Source organism: Dunckerocampus dactyliophorus, chromosome 4 (assembly GCF_027744805.1).
Source record: "Dunckerocampus dactyliophorus isolate RoL2022-P2 chromosome 4, RoL_Ddac_1.1, whole genome shotgun sequence".
NCBI lineage: Eukaryota > Metazoa > Chordata > Actinopteri > Syngnathiformes > Syngnathidae > Dunckerocampus > Dunckerocampus dactyliophorus.
Window position 1 is genome coordinate 12,568,584 of NC_072822.1, and position 21,454 is coordinate 12,590,037.

At 39.7% G+C, this 21,454-nt stretch overlaps 1 protein-coding gene across 3 annotated transcripts in view; it reads right to left on the reverse strand.

Moving 5' to 3' along the window:
* slf1 (SMC5-SMC6 complex localization factor 1) overlaps positions 1-21,454 on the reverse strand; it is a 60,620-nt gene that overhangs the window by 22,716 nt on the left and 16,450 nt on the right. For 2 of the 3 annotated variants that reach the window (XM_054775004.1, XM_054775001.1), the window contains exons 16-17: positions 16,677-16,769; positions 12,915-13,097 (exon numbers count right to left, since the gene is read on the reverse strand). In XM_054775004.1, coding sequence (XP_054630979.1) covers positions 12,915-13,097; positions 16,677-16,769 — 276 coding nt within the window. Of the gene's footprint in view, positions 1-726; positions 8,723-12,914; positions 13,098-16,676; positions 16,770-21,454 lie in introns of those variants that run through there. The other variant, XM_054775002.1, reaches the window with a different exon arrangement.

Sequence of the window (21,454 nt, forward strand, 5' to 3'; positions counted from 1 at the left end):
GTCAGCGCTCATTTACCTTTTAATGGAGTTCATCTACATAAGCGTTTACATAAGCAAGCATCATTTCAAATGCTGGGGTCAAACATCAAGGGCAGCAGTCAAGGGCGTAAGAGTAAACATATGATCAAGCAGGACACAAAGGGTGGAAAGGGTGTGTCTGCTTGTTGCCAGCTGGTTACAATACAACAAATACACAGCGATATTTGGTATTTTAAACATCCTACCACTAATATTAGGAGGGTAGTGCCTGGTTTTCTAAACAGTAAATCGCTGAAATAGAAATATAGTTTCAAATGTATTTCTGACTTAAAAACAATTTAGAATGAATTTTCTCTGAATTCATAAAGAAACGGTGGAATCATTAATCACAGAATACCACATCCAGAACCTGCATTTGCTCGTCAGGTTCTGATGCTAACAATGTGAAACTGACATTCATTTCTCCCAGGTCAAATTCAATTTTACAATATTTAATTTGACCCAACATAAAATTTCGTTCGAGATTAAAAAAAGAAAAAAAAAGAAAAAAAGATTTTTTTTTTTAAACAGCAGATTTCCACAGTTTCCTTGGGCAATGCATTTTTTTTTTTTAATATTTGCCTCGTCTTATTTCTTATTTCCAAGCTGCGGTCCAAAAAGGGCCGGGGGGGGGGGGGGGGGGCAATAATATGCTTTTTCACATATACTGTATAACACATAGCTAACAAGCAGTTTTTTCTTGAAATATCTATCCATCTATCGACATCCCTATACTACAGTAGGCTATATGTACTGTATTAACCCCAATATAAGAAAACATAGAGCATGTATACTCTAGCAAATATATGTTCTAGTCTGACTTAATTTATTAACAGGCTGACTGACTTATGATAAGGAGAGGGGTGCCAACCTAGCGTAGTGGTTCATAATAGCAATAGCAGTAGTATTTTAAGATAATGGCTGCCTGTAGGGGGAGCAAAACTGTTTGTTACTAGGGTTTATCAGCAAGCACAATAAAACAAGAGTTTAATCAGCCATATATTGTCTTTTCTAGACGATTGTCACGTCTCCCCGTGGAGGCCATGTAACCTCACATCATCAGTAAGCACCAGTGGGGACAAACACCCTAACAGAGTTAGCGTCTTCCATTGCACACTTGCTGTCATAGTGTCAAAAGTAGCTGACAGGCAGCCTCCAACAGGAGAGACGACACTGGTGTGGGTAAGGCGAGGCCCCCCTGCAGCACGGATCTGGGCTCAGCCTGCCTGAAAGTGTGTAAGAGTGACTTGTGTGTGTTTGATAGCAGATGTGTCTGCCTGAAAGCTAAATGTGTGTGCTCGTTGTCATATTTACAGTCATTTGCCTGCCTCACTCACTGCAATTCTTTTTCCATTCAGACACATGTAGTTTAACCAGTACAATTTAGAGGTTTGGCTTCAGAAATTACAGCTAAAAACTAGCACAACTTGGCAATGGCCAGCAGATGGTGCAATTAATTCAGGCCAGTCTGACTAGTTTGCCGTGTAGATAGGTTGCTGTCGAAACATAAACTAAACATGAAAGAAGTGACGTTTCACTCAGGACTATTTTTAACTACACATTATCAACATTTTCTGTTAATACTGTATTGTAATGTTCCTAGGGCTGGAGAATTTTGTACAGTGAAACTTCGATTTTTGTATGCCACAGTTTTCGTATGATTTAGTTTTCGTCAACAATTTGTTGCCTGTTTTCATACAGTGATGCATGTAACAAACTAGCCTGTTTGTCTTGTACTGTATTGTTCCGCAAAATGCAGTGCCCAAACAAAGCAACCTATGCGCTGCTGACTCATTGTCCGTTCCTAAGACTGCTAAATAACCCCCCATGGGGCCAAAGAAGGTTACTTTGACAAAGAAAGTAAGAAACATTATTGAACTTGATTTCAACAAGATGTACGGGAAGTCTGCATCAACAATAAGTTCCATCCATTCTTCATTATTTACAATTGTTTTGCATTGTTTTCTGCATGAAGACCTCGGTTCGAATATCCGTTGGGCATCTCTGTGTGGAGTTTGCATGTTCTCCCCATGTGTGCGTGGGTTTTCTCCGGGTACTCCGGTTTCCTCCCACACTCCAAAAACATGTACGTTAGGTTAATTGGTGACTCTAAATTGTCCCTAAGTATGAATGTGAGTGTGAATGGTTGTTTGCCTATATGTGCCCTGCCATTGGCTGGAGACCAGTCTAGAGTGTACCCCGCCTCGAGCCCAAAGTCAGCTGGGAAAGGCTCCAGCATACCTCCGCGACCCTAATGAGGATAAGCGGCATAGAAAACGGATGGATGGATGTTTTCTGCATGTAAAACTATAATTATTATCTATAAAATGTATTTTTGTTCATATTTTTGGGTGTCTGGATTGTATTAATTTGATTTACATGATTTCCGGTAGAAAAAACTGCCTTGGTTTTTGTACACTTTTTATTGGAGCTTTGGAAATTAATAACAAAAACAGAGGTAACACTGTATGTCAATATCTCAAGGCGATTTCAAACAGAGCAGATGGGCTTCTTCTGTTGAATAACATTTAATATCCCATGCTTATTTAAAATAAAAATGCATACATGTTCTTAAATAGCCATCAGCGTCTTTGAGTACAGAGAAAAGTGCTGTAGAAATTATTTATCATCATCCGTATTTCCGATACTTTTGGTCATACAGTACATTTTGTCCTGTACAAACACACTGGTGGACATCTCATGCTGGCCTAAATATAAGTACTTTTTTTCCCCTAGAAAAAAGTTTGAAAAAGACAGGTTTCTCATATTGGAGGTCTAGAGATTTATGTATGCCAACCAAATCCTAATTTATCGTGTTTAATTGGTAAACACCAGATATTACATACAATCCATCATTTACTGTACACTAATCATTAATTGGTATGCTGTGTTACTGCATAGGGACATCATTACTCGCCCTAACTAGTGCCAAAATGACTTACATGCTGGCAAAAGTCATACTAACAGCAACACAATACTATTTATTTTCTCCAGTACACAGTTATGATCTTGGGAGCTGCTGCTGGGATGGCAGGTGAAGTGCATTTAGGTTGGTGCTGGGTGTCACATACACGGCAGTGGAGATAAATACGACACCTGGGGGATTACACCAGAGCATGGGGTAATTACACCATCCTCTGTGTGTGTGTGTGTGTGCGTGCCAGAGTATGTGTGTGACAGTCTCCACACACAGTGTACAAAGTGCACAGTCCTTTGGCCTTTAGAGGGCAGGCAAAGACAAGAAGTGAAAGGAGGGAGAAGTCAAATTGTTGTGAAATGAGAGAGGAATGGTCAAGGATGCAGTGCCCCCTCCCTGTGTGTGTCTGTTGTCTGAGTGGAAGCTGGGAAACAGGCAGCGCCACATAAACACCCTCTCTTCCCCCCTAAACAGAAGCAGGGCGAGTGAAGCTCAGCCAACGTCATCACATGTCCATTGGGAGCTGCTGTCTAGCACCATGAAACAAGCAATAAAGTCTCACTGCAGCTTATGGGGACACATCATATACTTGTACTGTATATACAGAATATGAGAATAAGCTTTAGCATTTTTTGTAAGTCACCTCTCAAAATAAAATAGAATTAGAATTAGATGAAGGGGTAATTACTTCATAGTAGTTAACAGTGTGGCAGGGAACGCAGGGGAGAATTACTGGCTGTTTACATTTTTGTCAATAACAGTGATGTGCGAGAGACTCCAAATTAATCTCATTATAATATTATAATAGTCAACTAATTTAACACAGATTAGCTGAGCAGGGTGCCATTAGCATGCAACCCCCCCCCAAAAAAAAAATATCCGTTTAAAGATTTCTCACTTCGCAGTTCGAATTTCGTGGCTACACGACCATTTGAGAACCCCTGGTCTAGAAACACAATAGTGATGTTTGTCCTTCATTAAAGTCTACACTCATTAAAAAAAATACATTATTGAAATTATATTTGAAGTTCTCAGCCACAGTGATTTTATTTCAAACTGATGTTAAAAACAGGCTCACCAACTGTCATCATCATTACTGCCATTTTCCCCTAAGTCACTTACATGCCTTATTAATATTGTTATTATTATTATTATTAGGACATGAACTTTTAGAAGAGTTTTCAACATTACCAAGATTGTGGGACGTGAGCGCACCATTAAAAAAGAGCCTCTTCTGTGTTTTTTTTTCTCTCTTTTTTTTAAGGAGCCTTTGACATTGCGGAGGCAAAGTCAAACTTCTAAGTTACCGGTACGTATTTTTGAGGTAGATTCTTGCACTCGCAGAGCTCCCTGCTCTTATTCTTGAGGTGTAATCATTTAGAGGTGAGCTGGAGGTGGCCTTTGGAACTGATAACAATCAAAAAGCCAACAACCTGCACACGTAGCAGTATTACTATAAGTAGAAAAAACAACTCAAAACTACTTGACAGATTTATACGATTTGTTGGTGCAAAAAATCTACAACCAATTCCATCTCATTTCCCAAGGAGGAAAATGTACAATTGTGGTGATCAAACAAAGGTGATCCAAGAAGATGTCACTTTATGCTGTTAAAGTCTATTTGCACATCCTAGCGAGATTGAATTCAATAGTGTTTCTCATAGCCTTAATAAAATAAGTGGCACTCAAAATTTTCTGCGGCTCTATAGTGGGTTAATTAGTAGTCACACTCAATCAAGGCAAAATTTGATTGGAAATTTGACAAAATCCATGTCAAGCGGCAGTAAGCGTTTGTGTGCTGCAAAAAAAAAACTAAAAAAACCCGCCATATCATGCAAAGGGTGCACCACTCACAGGATTAAACACCTCCGGATTAACGGTGTACAAAGTGCCCTGTTTTTGACATACTAAACCAGACTTCTTCCAACCAGTCAGGCAAGTAAAACAATAAATTACGTCAATCTTATGCAAATATTGAAGCAGCAAACGTAGTAAAGTAATTCATAAAAAGTTTATATAATAAACAAAAAATCATGGCGACATTCAGACATTTCAACCAAAAACTTTGGTTTGTGTCCTCATTTAAACCATGCAAAGTTTTATGACCCTATCTTTGAAAAGAAATGGAATCAAGAATCATTAGCTACCGGAATTGAAATGAGGAATCAGAACCGCTCAAATTTAATCGATGTCCAACCCTACTTAAGTTACAAAATACTACGGTAGCTTGTAAGGCACATTCATTTGGCAAACTCAAACGAGAAAGTTACACAAATTACTCCATTTGCTGCATCAACAACAATTTGTATCCTTTTCTGCCTGTAAAACTATAAGAATTCTGTATAAAATAGAATAAACTGGGTTTAATTTAGATTTTTTTTTTCCCCCGGTGGGAAAATTTGCTTTGGTTTTTGTACGTGTCAGTTTTCATCTGACCTTCTGGAACAAATAAATAATGAAAATCGAGGTACCACTCCATCCAGCCATTCATCTTCTTCTGCTTATAGGGGGGCAGCAGCCTAAGCAGAAAAGCGGCGGATCTTAAGGCGTTGCCAGGAGTGCCTTGGGTCTTCCCTGAGGTCTCCTACTGGTCTGACATGCCCTGGACACCTCCCCAGGGAGGCATCCAGACCTGATGCCCAAGCCACCTCATCTGCGGAGGAGCAGCAGCTCTACTCCGAGTTTCTCCCGGATGACAGTACTTCTCACCCTATCTCTAAAGGAGAGTCATATGGAGGAAATACATTTCGGCTACTTGTACGTGCAATCTATGCCTTTCGGTCACTACCCAAAGCTCATGACCATAGGCACCACTATACTACTTGCAAAAAAAAAAAAAAAAAAGAAAAAAAAGTGACATGCAAAACCTACCTGGACTTTGGAGATAAAAGAGGCCAGGCTAATGCATCAGGATAAATACAAATATCTTTGTCTCCACTGTGGCCTTGGCCTTAACTAAGTGTGAGAAAAAAAAAGACTACAGTCTGCACATAATTCAGATGATGTAGGGTGTAAGGCTGCCAAAACCTTTGCTAAGAAATCTATAAACCATTACCCCTCTCATTTGATTTTGCATCTACAACACCTATATATCCACACACTGGTTTATCCCTAAAGAGGCTTCACCTGCTTCTTGCAGAGCGGCAGATTACGATGAGGGATACTTGGATAGAGTTCTTAATCCTGACAACCACCTGACAGAGATTGAGAAAGAAAGGAAAATTCCCAGCTATGGAAGGTGGTTTTAAAGCAGCATGGAGAGAGGTGCATCTGAAATACATGATGACAAGAGTGAAGCCGCACTCTCACCTCTAATAGCAGCCAAGCTGTGTTCAACACCCACAGGGAAATAAAGGCAGAGTGCAATGGACTTTCTTTAACATAGTGACAGTGATGAGGTCCGTGTATGCGTCCAAGGGGACCCTTGTTTCCAGCGCCAATGACCAAAAGACATTACAATAACATCTACAGGAATGTTTCTGTATGCCATAGGTCTAATCTGTGTATGAAATTGAAGAATGGAGGTGTCATGTGTATTCCAACCCTTCCTTTCGTCTTTGAGCTTGACTCAAGCCAGAAAAAAATTCATGATAATTTAGACTCAAAAACACCATACAAAACGTCCAACGGCCTTCATAGATGAATGTTAAGTTTACACTGACTATAAGGTGGGGGGGTTGAACTAGAAGAATATCATACCGATTACTACACTTAATACAAACCAATATACACCAATATAAAACAGTGTACAGGAAGGGTGTCAAAATTACAACGTGACAAGTGATTTCTCGTTCAGACAAAAAAACTGTCTAGTGATAATAAATTCAGTAATCACTAGGGGTGCTCCGATCGATCGGCCACCGATCAGTATCGTCTGATTTCCGTGAAAAAGCATGGTATCGGCATATCCCGATACTTACTTTTAAATCCCTTTTAATCCCCTTCGGCAATCAGCTCCGTCCCCATTGCAGCAGCCAGCCTATAGTGACCGTTTCCCACCCACTTTCCCTCCACAAAGCCAAAACAAGCATGTCTGCCCTGTGGGACTTCCTGTCGTTGTGAGAGTGACATAAGTTTTGCACTCTGAAAAACACAGCTTAAAAAGCTTTAGTTTGGTGTGCATTTGGGGGGCAGGCACTTGGCAGGGTCGGTCGGGCAGTGGCGGCTAATTAGCGGCGCCTGTGATAGCCTGAAAAGTGGTTGGATTCGTCGGACTGGATGGCCGGCCATCGTCGGTGGTGGAGGAAATTGGGTTTTCCAACTGCCTGGGGTCCTGCTGGACTGCCATCAAGCTGCTCTTGCATCCAGAGTTCACCTGTCATATAATATAGCCCAAGCGTCACCAGGGTGGTGCCCGCGGGCACCAGGGAGCTACCCCACAACAACATGAGGCACCTGCAAGCCTGCTTTTCATTCAGGTTTTCAGTTAATAATTGGGGACACCAGCATTTTGTTAATGTTCTGGTAAAAAAAACAACAACAAAAAAAAACATATTCGCTCTGTTTAGGTTGAAATAAGATATGAAAATAAATGTTTTCTGAATGTTTTTTTATTTAAAAATTTACACTTAATCTGTGTGATCGGTAGTGGTATTGGTATTGACCAATTTCACTCATGAATGATCGGTATCGGTAGCATAAACACCTGATCGAAGCGTCCCTAGTAATCACATGACAAATGAAAATGAACACGATCGTTTTGCCAGCCTCCATATATTGCCATGTGTTGAATTTATGCAAAAGTGGTAGCAATGTAAAAGGCAATAAAACGAACTGGCCCACTTCAAACTTATCCTCCCAACCCAGTTTTCCCATCTGTGAAAAAAACTCTTACACATCGAGATGCAGAGCCTTCGTCCCGACAGTCAACACTCAGTGTGACATTTGACAAAGAGAATACAAACGGAAAAGCACAAAATGGTGTGCGCACACAGAAAGTCATCACAAAAAAAAATGCCGCTCTTTAATGCAGTTGAAAAGTATGGCGCAAACAGCAATTCCACAACATTACAGAGTGAAAGTTGACATTTTAAAAGGAAATATTATTGTGATAAATTATTTTTATTTATTATTAACATGTTAGCATAATGTTAGTTTATTCAGTCTTGTTAATGTTCGGTCTTGAAAATGTTGAGAGAGGTAAAAAGACCTAATGTATAAACATGTGTGGCTATACTTCCATGCCATCGATACGCACACACGGGTCATATGGGGTGGCCCTGGGCAATGGGAAGACGAGGGAGGGGTGTGAGTGTGAGAGTTAGCCTTGCCCTCAGCCATGGCATTCTTTCTTTGCCAGCTTCATAAAGCCTGTAGGGACTCAGTTGTAGGGGGGAGGAGTGGGAGACACACCACCTCTCTGTTTCACACACACACACACACACACACAGACACACACATGCACAAACACACAGGCCAAGGCCTCTGAGCAGACAGGCTTACAAAGGGGTGAGATCACTCCTAAATAAAGCCTTTGTTGGTGTGCCAGTGTCAGTGTTGCCCTCTCTGGCCTAACACAAGCCTTGCCAGTTTGGCTTAGCTTGTCTGCTGCAAACAACAGGGACGACAGCGTGAGTGATGCTCCAGTGAAAAAAAAATAAAAAATCAGAGGTCTAGCAGGCACTAGGATATAGAAAAAAGAGAAAATGGCCCAGTAGCCTGTTTCCTATCGGGGTACAGTGTGTGTGTCTCAATGGCAAATAGATAAAAAGTTTTGTTTTGTTTTTTTTAAACAACAAAACAACAGTTACCGTAACCGGGTCGGCGGTGCCCCCTCAAGCCAAAACTCTGAGAAAAAGACAAGAAGTACATCAGTCAAAAATGTCCATGGTTTAGCCCAAGAGCTCACAAGAGACGCTGAAGCAAAAGAGCCCACAAGAGATGCTGAAGACTGACTGCAGTCAAGAGGGCCGCCTCCTCAAAAGCCGCAAGACAAGAAGGCCATCAAGTGTGAGCAAACAGTAGACAGTCAGTAGACAGGTTGACTGTAGAAGCCCGCAGCTCGTTTCCAATTGAAGCTACTCTCCTCATTGCTTATTTTAAATGTTATTTCTTTTTTTGTCCACACGTTTCATCCCTGGGAGAAGACCTGACCTAGACGGCAGGCCAGATGTCACACGCACATGCACACTCTTCATCTTGAGCTAAATTTTTTTACACACAGCTTTCTGTAGTTTCGTCTTCTTCCTCTGACCTCTTTTAATTCCCTCAATCTCCTGTTTCTGAGGAAGAAAAAAAGGAGAGAAAGCGAGCTTTGTTTCCTCTCCGGGGCAAATGATCCCAGTCTAATTAATTTTTTGAGGACAGAATATCTACATGTGTTAATGGGAATCAAATTAACCCTAATTAGTGAAAGTGTGAAGAGGCAGAGGTGGTCAACACAGTAGATTTGACCCCGACCCCGCCCCCATCACACTTACACACCCTTAATTTGTAGAATTTTGCACAGAAAGTAATGTGGGGGTTCTTTAAAAAGCTTAGTTTTTAATGAAAAAGCAATGGAACCTCAAACTCAACCTCCTGGTTGAACACAGTCTGGTTGAATCTGGTCAAACCTTTGATTTGTCCATATTTTAAAAGAAAAATGGCACATTGGGAAATAATAGTAGGAGTGTCAGACCGTTACCATCTTTTACCAACTTTTGGTAACTTTTTTGTTTTCATTGTTACTTGTCATACAAGTGTATAAGGAAGTTAACCACTGAGGCAGACTGTATTTTCCTGAGATTCTAAATTGTCCAGAATGGTTGTTTGCCTGTACGCGTCCTGTGATCGACTGGTGACCTGTCCAAGGTGTACCCCGCCTCTAGCCAAAAGCCAACTGGGATAGGCTCCAGCTCACCTATCATGTTAATGAGAAGCACATGGATGGATGGATGTTTTGGTTGAATTCCCAGTTGCTCAAATTTCAGGGCATTTGAGTTCAAAAGGTTTGAAAGTTTTTGTGTTGCTGGAGTAAAATATTTACTCACTATTGTTGCACAATATTAGACAATTCTAGTAGTACATATAAATGCGACACACACAATTAGTTCTGATCTGACATAAAGTACTGTACGTGGAGCATGATCTAAAAAAAATAAGGTGGACTTATGCATAAAATGTTGCATTGCTATTTGTATAAATATAGCCTAATAGGCAGTATAATTGGTTTTCCTTCAAAGGAAAATTCACTTTTTAAAATTTTGTCCATTATCCACCATCCTTATAGGAGACAAAAACACATTTTTCTCTTTTCCGTGCATTCTCGATAGTGACCTCGTGGTGGTGCTATGGCGGACTTCGTGAGAGCCGCTGACACTGTCGACTTTGGGACAAATGAGGATCCAGAATTTTTCCAGAATCTTTCTTAAGTCATTAAAAAATTATTTGTCATAATAAAAATTTTAAAAATGCAGGCGCAGCAGTGGCACGACGCCGCGGCGGCAGTACCATGCAGGCCACCACCACAGCTTCAAAAAATCCTAGGGGAAACCCTGACAGCTGTACAGTATACACAGTCAAACTGGACGCGTCACTACGCCAGGAACGTAATTCCTCAGTGTTAGTTCCTACAATAACAATGTTGCCAGGGTTTCCCCTAGGATTGTTTTCAAGCTGTGGTGGTGGGCTGCATGGGAGACGGACTGCCGCCGCTGCTGCGTTACTGTGGCAGCCATTTTTTTTTTTTACATTTTTTAAATATTTAAATTTACTGTCAACATTAGGGTCACTCTCACAGGCTTGAACAAGAAATGCATTGATTAACTAAAAATATGGTACCTTTCTCTCTGTCTTTTCTTCCTTTCCTTATCTGTCAAGTGTTAACAGGGCAAACAGGCGATTCCGGTGTACATTTTTCAAAATAAAGTGTAGTGAAACGTTTTTATGATATTTGATATTTTATACCAAACTAATTGTGGTCAATATGTAAAAAATAGGCTATGCATGTATCTATATAGTACAGGGGTGCTCACACTTTTTCAGCCTGTGGGCTACTTCTAATATGACCATGTCCCAAAGATCTACCGCCTACTATAAACAGAGAGCATATACAGTCATGGAAAAAATGATTAGACCACCCTTGTTTTTTCAGTTTCTTGTTCATTTGAATGCCTGATACAACTAAAAGGTGCCTTTGTCTGGACAAATAAAACAATGACAACAAAAATAGCTCATAAGAGTTCATTTTTTGGCAGTACAATGCTATAGCTATTCATGTAAGAACTTAAGTGATTTTGGTTATTACCAAGAAAACCATGGAAGTTGCTAGATATCAGCTCTTAAATTCAACTCATATGAGCTATGAGCTATCATCATTATATCTGTCCAAACTAATGTACCTTTAGTTGTACCAGGCATTAGAATAGATCAATGAACTGAAGAAACAAGTGTGGTCTAATAATTTCTTCCATGATTGTATATATTTATAAATATGAGTATTTATGTACATTGTACGTGTATATCAGTGGTGCACACAATCAAAATGACGTACCTCTTACTATAAAATATACAGCATATATACAATCCAACCAACAACTTTTCAACTACTATACTAAAAACTCATGATTCACATTCACAGTTTCAAAGTTTCCAGGTCATCAAAACAGTTGATATAATTCAGCATTCACAATTCAAATCAATATGGCAATAAAGATAATTACACATAACTCCTCTATAGTTGTGTACATAAACTAAGTAATATGTCTGAAAATAGCCACATAGCGTTCATTATACATACACTACATTTATTATGTCAAGTTAGCATTATCAAACATTACAGATACTGTATACAACAAATTTAAATGATTATGCAAAAGACAAGGCGACATATTAAATAGCATTCAGCTGACATAGTTAGTTTGACAAATGAATTTGGAGAAAACACACATCCATAGTGGAGTTCATGACACGACGCGCAGCCACGAAACAATTTACTTTTTTTTCTAAGTAACAAGCCGCTACAAGTGAACGGATAACTTTTGTTATAGATATAGGCATCTTACCGCTGAGTTACTTTATCCATAATTGGAAAAATAAAGATGAAAGTTGCATTATCGTTGTGTGGCTCCCGACATCTGTTTTTTTTGCCGCCAAAGTACAGGAGCGAATCAGAAAGGGGCTAAATGTCAGCTGACTGATGTCATATGACTTCTCCAAAGTGACTGTTATGATGTACATCATCATACACATGACCAACACTACCTTCACGATCGCTGTAATGGGCACCCGATATAGCATACACCACTCATAATGTATTACTTAACATTGTTTTCACATAAAAAAAAAAAAATAAATAAATAAATATATATATGTATATATATATAAAAGGATGATATATATATATATATGTATATATATATATATATATATATATATATATATAAATAAAAGGGTGATATATATATATATATATATATATATATATTTTTTTTTTCATTATTTTTTTTTCCAAGGTGTGGCGGCTTTTATCTTACCATGGTGCTGCGCCAAGATCCATTACATGTAGTGGAAACCCTGGTCACTATGGCTTGGTTAATACGCAGGTCACGGCATGTAAATGGAGCGCCGTCTGCATTTTTTTGAGTTTTTTTTTTTTTTTTTTTTTATAGAGGGCTTTATAGGTAGAATAAGTGAATGCAATAAAGTGCATTCTTAGTGGAAAAACAACCAGCATAAGGTGGCTATCTGGAACACACCGAAAAGGGAAAGATGTGTGTTCTTGTCTCACATCGGGATTTTGGATGATGAGCAAAATTCCAAACATCGCAAACTAGATGAAATGCAGACATTTGGTACACATTACTTAAATTCCAATCATTTAAACATGTAACACAGATGGTGTTTCAGTGTTGGCAATGTCCTACAATAACTACAACTGACTGAAGAGCATGTTGTGATAAAGCCACACTGTCAGCCATATTGATATTCCTACCAATGGATCAGAACAGTACTACCTGCATTCTGTGTTAGATACAGCTAACCTATAAAGTTGACGCACCTGCAGTCTCCAGAAGCATTTTGGCGATGTCCAGATGTCCGTTGAGTACAGCGTCGTGCAGAGGGCTGACTCCGCCCACTACATAATTGATGAGGGGGGCGGGCTGGTGACGTAGCAAAGCTTCCACACATGCGGCACTGCCATGGTTGCATGCTTCATGCAGAGGGGTCCATCCAGCGTGGTCTACATAGCCAACAAATACAGACAACAAACTGTTATACCTCACGGCTGCAAAATAACCCAGAATGGAGCCAAAGAAAGTTGAGAGTGACAGCATTTGATAATGAACTTGAGAAACACTATTGAATTCAAGAAATAACTCATGGCAAAACACAAAGGTGGTGTCCTAGTTGATCTTGCTTAAATATATGTACATTTTCTGCGTTAATCAAAAAACACGCTAACTGGGGCGTACGTTAACCAAGGTTCCACTGTAATTGTGTTACTAAAGATACACTTAGACGACTGGTCTTTTTAAAAGAGACATTGTGAGTCAATTTTTCATCTACTCGCGCATGTACGACCAGATAAATGTATGTGTCCCATATTGAGTTTACAAGGGATGCACTTTTACCTCATTGTCATGAGAATTAAAAATAGCCTGTAAAATGTGGAGTTAATTGACGACAGCATGTCACTGGCTAAATCTAACGATACCAGCGTGTGTGATCGCTTACCTTTCAATCTCACTGCCATTCGACTTTTCTGGCATCTTTGTTTACACGTTTTGCCTGGCTCTCACTCTGGTTCTCTGGTGGCAGCTAGCTAGCTACCTCAATTTCCACCTAGCCTCTGTTCCACGGTCTCCAAATATGACTTTTTTTTTTTACCCCAGTGACAAGTCTCTTTAAAAACAACAAGCAATGTGGTTAGTTCGGAGCTCATTTTTGTCCCACGGGGAAGCTACAAGTGGCTATCACGTTTATGGGGTACGTGCTAACTTACTTCTTTAAAGTGTCACTTAACAACCTTGCTCTCCGGTTACCATTATAATATTGATGTCTAGTCTTCAGAACACTAGTTGTGTGTCTAAGTTGTTTAACATAAACACGTAGTGTATCCAACTTTAAAAAGGTAGTGATGCTATCACAGGGGTCGCCAACAGGTAGCTTGTGAGCTAACAATAACATGCCAGCTGATGAGAACAATATTTGCTTCAACTCTTCCATCCATCCATTTTCTATACCGCTTCTCCTCATTAGGTTCGTAGGGGTATGCTTCCACTCTTAAGTACTTTTATAACTGTTCAGTTTAGACATAATGGCATATTTAATGACAAATCACCACACTGTTTGAGCGAGGATCTGCTTTGTAAATAAAGTACAATTTAAATGTTGCCAATCACATAAAACACAAACCTGTCCTTTCTTTTTGTCAAAGTAACTTTAATAGTGCTGGATATATATAATGTGGTGGGGGTCGTTGGTTGGGGTGGTGGTTGGGACCCCTGTTTTAAATCAAACTATGTTTGAACTGAACATATGATGACGATAATGATTATGACGTTAGCTGTGCTGACAGGCTGGTGTTCTTGTCTACAGTAAATATTGAGATACCAGACGGCCCTATCCGGAACTTCACCTTCACTCCAATGCTTTCTCAGCTGTGATGGTCCAGTTCTGAAAGAATTGCTGTTGTTTGTTATATATATTTTTAGATTATGCCCACTTGTTATGTTGAAGGCTTTTCCTGGAACACTCGAGGAGACGCAGTACCGGTAAGCTGGTTCACGTTTCCTAAAGACACCATTCGCCTCGTCAGATCAGCAAACTTTGTGGCACATATGTTATGGAATGGAAATAAAAAGCCCAAAAACACACTAGATGTTTGGCAGTGGAAAAGCATGCCAAGGTGGCAGTAAGTCAAGTCACGTTTCCCTGCTAATATGCTCCATAGCAGCCAGCCTAGTGCTGGCGGCTTGGGTGTTGGGGTTCGTACATGATAGCGATCTAATTTATCTTATCTCTGGAGTTTTTCCAGAAAGATTTCCAGAGGTAAAAGGCAGTGTGCTACCATGAATTAACTTGAGACAAATGTGCACATTAGCACTCAATAAGTCATCAAAACTTACCTTTATGCATTCCCACATAGTATCAGCATTTGACACCAAATATGAGGTGAAAGAAAAATGGTAAAAATACAGTAGTAGTCTATCTGTGCGGCGAGAGAGTTAGCACACGCACAATGGACATGCGTCAAGTGAGACGGATGTAACAGAGAGAATCCGGCCACTTTTCAAAATACAACATCATGGAAATTATTTTTTTCTTTCTGAGCGGCCTGGTGCCAAATGACCGGGGGTTGGGTATCACTGGTCTATAGCATTAGTGATTTCCTCCGTGATTTCGATCAGTGCCATAGAAGTTCAAATGTTAGCTCTGTAGCCGTATTGACTACCTGCTAGTAAATTCATTATTAACAAATTTGTCCAACCTGTTATTAAATAGCTTCTCAATAATTTTAGAAAATTGGGGTAATAAGGAAACTGGTTGGTAATTTGTAAATTGATGTTTATCTCCATTTTTGATAATTGGAACCACTTTAGCTATTTTCATTTTGTTCGGAAATTTCCCAGTCTGAAATAATAAGTTACTGAGTATGCTAACGGTTCTACAGTCTCATTTATAACCCTTTTTATCGTGTCCATTTCGATTCCATTACAATCAGTTGATGTTTTTGCTTTAAAATTTTTTGACAATGTCAGTGATTTCCTTTTTAGTTACATCAGTGAGAAACATGGAATTGAGATTCCTATCTATTGCTTCATTCCATACGTCCATTGTCCAGAGTTTTTGAATTTCTTCTTCCAGTTTTGGTCCAATATTTACTAACGGATTGTTGAACATTTCAACTCATTCATATCATCCTTATTAGTGTTTCCTTATTAGTGAGGATAGTCTGCTTTCTTAGTGCCGTTCCTTATAATACTATTTAAGATGCCCCAAGTTGCTCTAATGTTATTTTTATTCTTATCTAGTAAATTTCTATAATATTTATAATTACAGAGAAACTACTCATATTTTTCAAATGTGAATGTTAACAGGTATGCCCAGTGTCCATAAAAACTACATGTACATGTGTCATGGTAAATTATGCAAATTGGACAATGACATCATCTCGCACCTCACAAACACCACCATCGATAGACTGTGGTCCTGTGGGAAACACTGAAGTTGTTGTAAAAATATATCCACAAAAATAATTCTAATAGCACAAAAAATCTCTACCAATCCAAATTAAAACCTTTAAACGAGGCAAATAATCAATTATGCAGACAACTAAGCCTTAACACAAAGCCTATCTCATTAGTGGAACATTACAAGTACACCAAGTGTTCTGCTCCAGCAAACATAGGCCTCCTTTTGGCAGACAACATGGTTATAAATTGAACCTCACCTCTTATAAACCCCGACAGAGAGCAAAGTTAATTTCTATTAAAGTGTGATCACAGATTGGCAGAAACCTTGCGAAACAGCACATTTCCATAAATGGAGAACAAGAAATTATATTTGACCGACGAAATAGACGAAAGAAAAGCCATTAGTAAATAGCATAAGGCAGAGGAAATCTACAAACTCAAGCGCTTCCAGCTTAGCTCGCTTTCTAAGACACACCCTTTACATTTCTGCAAAAGGTTAACCGTGACGATGACGTCCGCGTATGCCTAATTCCTCCTTATTTGCCCCCCCACCCACTGTGTTAATATGTCCTGTTGAAGGGATGACTGCGAGACAGAAGTGAACATGAGAAAGAAGGTCTTACCATTAACGTTGACGTCGGTGCCAGGGAGCGCCAGGATCTGAAGCACTGTCTCCACTTGGTTTCTCTTGCAGGCTCTGTGGAGGAGGGTCTCTCCTTCGACCAGGACACACAAACACACACACACACACACACACACACACACAGAACGGACCAACACACCCAAAAAAGACAAAAGACAAAAAAAGAGAAAATCCAAAATTGATAATAATAATGATATGGCCATTATCCTATATGGTGAATAAAGAAGCAGAAAAAATTGCGACCATCAAAAAAAAAAAAAGAAAAGAAAAAGAAAAAAAAAGCATGACCTACAAAAGTGCTACCCACCAATGAGGATGTGTATTAAGAAGAGTGATATTAGAAAAAAAAGGTGTGGAGAGCTTTCAAGGGAACAAAAAGGAAGGATTGAAATTGATACACAAATAGTTCTTTTCTCAAGATTCTCAGTGCACAACAAATATCAGAGTCGGTGCTGAGGGGATGAATAAAGTGGACTGAGAGTGGTCCTGCTTCCCTGTCTACTTGTTCCAGTATTGCTATTTGAAAGCCAGTTCTGGTAGACAGCCCATGCACAAAGCCTCCAAAGGGATTCCTCACCGATCCTGGGTTGAAAATGCCCCACTGGGCACCACCATTGTCGCCGTGTGATGTTTAATCAGCAATCTTAACAGTGTGCCGACAACATCCTCAAGGATTTGCATTGACATTTTTAAACATTATTTGATTTCTGTACCCTCTGTATATCCCTCATTTCCTTTGATACAATTTTAAACCAGGCATATATTAGTGGGCCGGAGAGCCCCTCTTCTTATGTATGGCTGAACTGCAGAGAGAAGTTGAAGGCCAAGCATGAGTGACTCTGTGCTTGGCAGTTTAATACAGGACTGCAAAGGCTCAAGTAAATGCTTTACTAGCGCTCTCCAGGAATCCACGCCTGTACAAGGGGCTCCACTCCAGTGCGCACGGGAAAAAAGACAAGAAGGTGCTGCTGGGTGAGTGGAAGCAGGGAAACAAGTGGAAAGTGGACACATTTCAAAGATGGGGGAGAAAAATGTTAGTAAAGATGGATACTTTCCTTCTTAAATAATTCCTTTCCTCTAGGATAAGGTGCCCAAACTTTTTGTAGAGAGGGCCCCATACAAAAAAAACAAAATATGCGGGTTGACTTAGATATTATACACCTTTTGTTTATTAAATACACAAAATGCAATCAATGTAGGGTAAGATATAGATATAGCCTACTAAGCAAATATATATTTCCAGTCATTTCTAGCTCAGCTTTATACTATAGGAAAAGGGTCCCCAACTACCGGGTTTTAAATAACGGGTAAATAACTACATCAAATTTAACAGTGGTTCTCAACTGGTTTGAGAGACCGATCATTACTCTTCAATGACAAGCGGCGCCCCAAATTGCAGAAATTTTTGAACGTAAACGTAATGTCTTATCATTAATGTCAAATGTCTTATTTATTGAATAAATTACAATGATTTATTTAAATTTAAAATGTTAAGGGACTGTGCAATGGTTACGTGGCTGCCTAGTGTGCACTAAATTTTCAAAGTGTAGCTAGCATTATATATCGCACTCTTCCTGCTCCGATCATGTAAGCTGCGCCCTAAGTAACACACACATACCCAGGAGCCTTTGCTAAGTGCTGGCAATGTCATTGTGAGCCAGTTGCAACTGTCCCTTTAATGAGAATACATTAAGGTGCAGAATTTGAGGTAGTGCAAAATAACACAAGTTTCACGATCATTTCAGGAACAAAACTTTTTTATCCACAAATTCATACATTATGTGAACAACAAGTGTCTGTAAAGGTTTTCAGTGCATGGTATATCTTCTGGGGAGTTGAATCAGAGCATTTGCTAATGAACCTGGATGAGAAGTGAAACAAGTGAGTCCAGCTGCTCTGACCAACATTCAGTGGATATATTTAATAACAATAGGAGGACCATTTCTTCTGTACACCACCACTCTACCTCGGCCAATAGATTGAAGTGGGCATGAAACGCCTCCTAGTACTGTCATACTTTACCAGGTAGTCTGAATTGTGGACATAATTCCCCCATGCAGCACAACGTGTGCTTTCACTTTATGCCGCACTCTTCTCCATCAGGTATCTAGCTAGCTATGTGTCGGACTGAAAGTGCATTAAGTCCACACTCTATGTCCGCCCAGCCCGCTCAAGCTTGACCAAGTCGTCCATAAACATGGCACGGACCTCATGGCAGAGTAGCAAGCAAATACCACTGGTGCGAAGTGCATTCGCGGACGTCAGGTCATTACACTATTATGATGGCAACGACACCGCAACCCACCAGTTGAGAATCACTGAAATTTAATGTAAATGCATATAAATTTTGGAAATAATGGCAAAGAAATTAATTTTGCTGTGACGTCAAATAGGGATTCAACTTGGGCACACAAGATCACGTTGCTTCCATGCTAATGAGCCTAACCAAATAATTTGTGTATTCATCGTGTGCGAGGAGAAGTCGGTGCTTTCATCTTTTTGAAATAAATGAAAATAAATGGGGGGGTTGTAATATTTGGAGTCAAACAATGTATTCATCCAAACCAACAGGTGGCACGAGATGACTTTTCCTCAGTGAGTCTGAGGTTTTCTTCATATAACTGAGGAAAACCACAGTAGATGCACTTGCAACACAGAGACCCGCTCTAAAAAAAAAAAAAGCGTCTCAAGTTTTAGGGGAGCTGGTTAACAACAGAGGAGTGATATGATACTAATTTTAACTCTTTCACTGTCAAAGATGTCTATTGCCGTCTTTTCAAAAAGTAACGTTGACTGCCAAAGACGCAATTGACGTCTTTTGCTTTTTTTCACGGGAGCTACAGAGCAAAGTCTTTTTCATCTTGTGTGTGAATCGCTGACTTGTAGGCAATGTATTTCTGTCCCAGTAGGGGGCAACAGTTCTCTTTTCCTCCAACCGGCAGCGACAAATTGTCGATGAAGAAGACGGACTGTGGGTTGAGAGAGGAAAATGGCAAAACACATGCAGAAATCGAGCGGAGGCAAAACATACAGGCAGCTAACACTGTCACAGAGCTTGTCTGGCGGTGGATCTGCCTTTAGTAGTGACGCTATCGTGAAAGATAGAGGTGACGTGGGTGATGTAGGTGACGTAGACACAAATGCAGTTGACAGTGGCAGCCAAAGCAACAAGCTAGTGGTTAGCGTTGCTGAGCCATGTGGCGCGGCACCGGAGCCTGACACCGGAAGCAGTTCAGAGTCTCTGGTGACTCAGAACCCGACACTGATTCTTTTGACGAGTGGCTGCCATCTGGATCGATCAGCAGAAGGGATTCATCCCCACATCCAGCAGACCCCACCGTCACTCTGCTTGAATTTGCTTCTCTGCAGAGAAAGCTTGTTTTCTCTGATTTTTGGCCAAAATCAGGTGTTTTTGCTGAAAGTACCCTATGTTCTACCGCCAAAATCTAAAGACTCAAAAAGGCTAGAAACAAACTTTTTATTCTGATGAAAGAAGAACTCTAAATTCTGTGGGTCTTTAAAGCTCAGCAAAAATGCCCAAAAACTCTGGCAGTATGGAGGTCTCTGCTCTGAACATGGCTGGCAGTCAATGAGTTAAGATAATGGTGATCAATGAATCAGAGGCGTGATATATACAATATCTTTTTTTTTTTTTTTTTTTTTTTAATAGCAATCAGCTCTTATTTCAATGAAATTGAAAACATCATAAAAAACAGATGGCTTTTGTCTTTGATTCTGTCTAAGAAAAATTGTCTGTAAAAAACATTTCTCCATCGATGGGCCTTGAAAATCAGGGATCATCTTATGGCATCCTATATTTGTTGCTGTTCTTTTAACCATAACATATTTTCCTGTTCTGGTAAAACTGCTACGGTGTCAGCATAAAATAAAAACTTTAGCTATATTAAGTTACCTTTCATTAATACATGGAAGCAGGTCCTCGGTTTACGGTGTTCCGTGTTACAGCATTCTATGGTTTCGAACAAGCTCCCATAAATTAATTACAAACTTAATTTTGGCCTGTTAGAGCAGAAGAACACAGCAGTTACACTACTCTCAACACTCAACTGACATTGTTAGGATGACAAAAAGGTTGTTCATCAACAATCTCTTTATTGCAAAAACAAAACAGGCTATGGTTGGCCGAACCACACTAAAATTAAACTCAACTATCCTCTCTTAATGCAAACGCACAGTCAGGACTCAGCCTGTCACGTTCAGACAGTTGGAAATCAATACTAACTTACACTAAAATTGGATTTTCAATGTTTCATAGGAATGGACCTCGTTCTGTTTGTTCCGCCTGTACTCAAATCAATATTATTTTACATTTTATTTACACCCCCAAACACAACACCTTCCGAGACACTGGATGAAAACTTGCCTGTGCGTTTAATTTCTTATTTATTTTATATTTGCTATATGTCTTAAAAGAAAAATAGTGCTATTTCAAACACTTAAAAGCAAGTTTATCCAAAAATAATGAAAATGCAAATGTAAATGTTCAAGCTCTACCACATGCTGCATTACATAATTGGCCAAAAAAATGTTCTTTGTTGTGTTGTGGGTCTTTTAAGACAGTTTACTAGTCTTTTAATTTATTTGTGATATACCATTTACAAGCAATATTTCCAATCTTGGACCCACCTACAAAGAGGAGGTGGAGCTTGGCCCAGACCTGTGGTCTCTAATGAGTAAGCAGTACTGTGGGCTACACCAGAGTTCCATGCAGACTTGTGTGCTATTACCAAGCTCTAA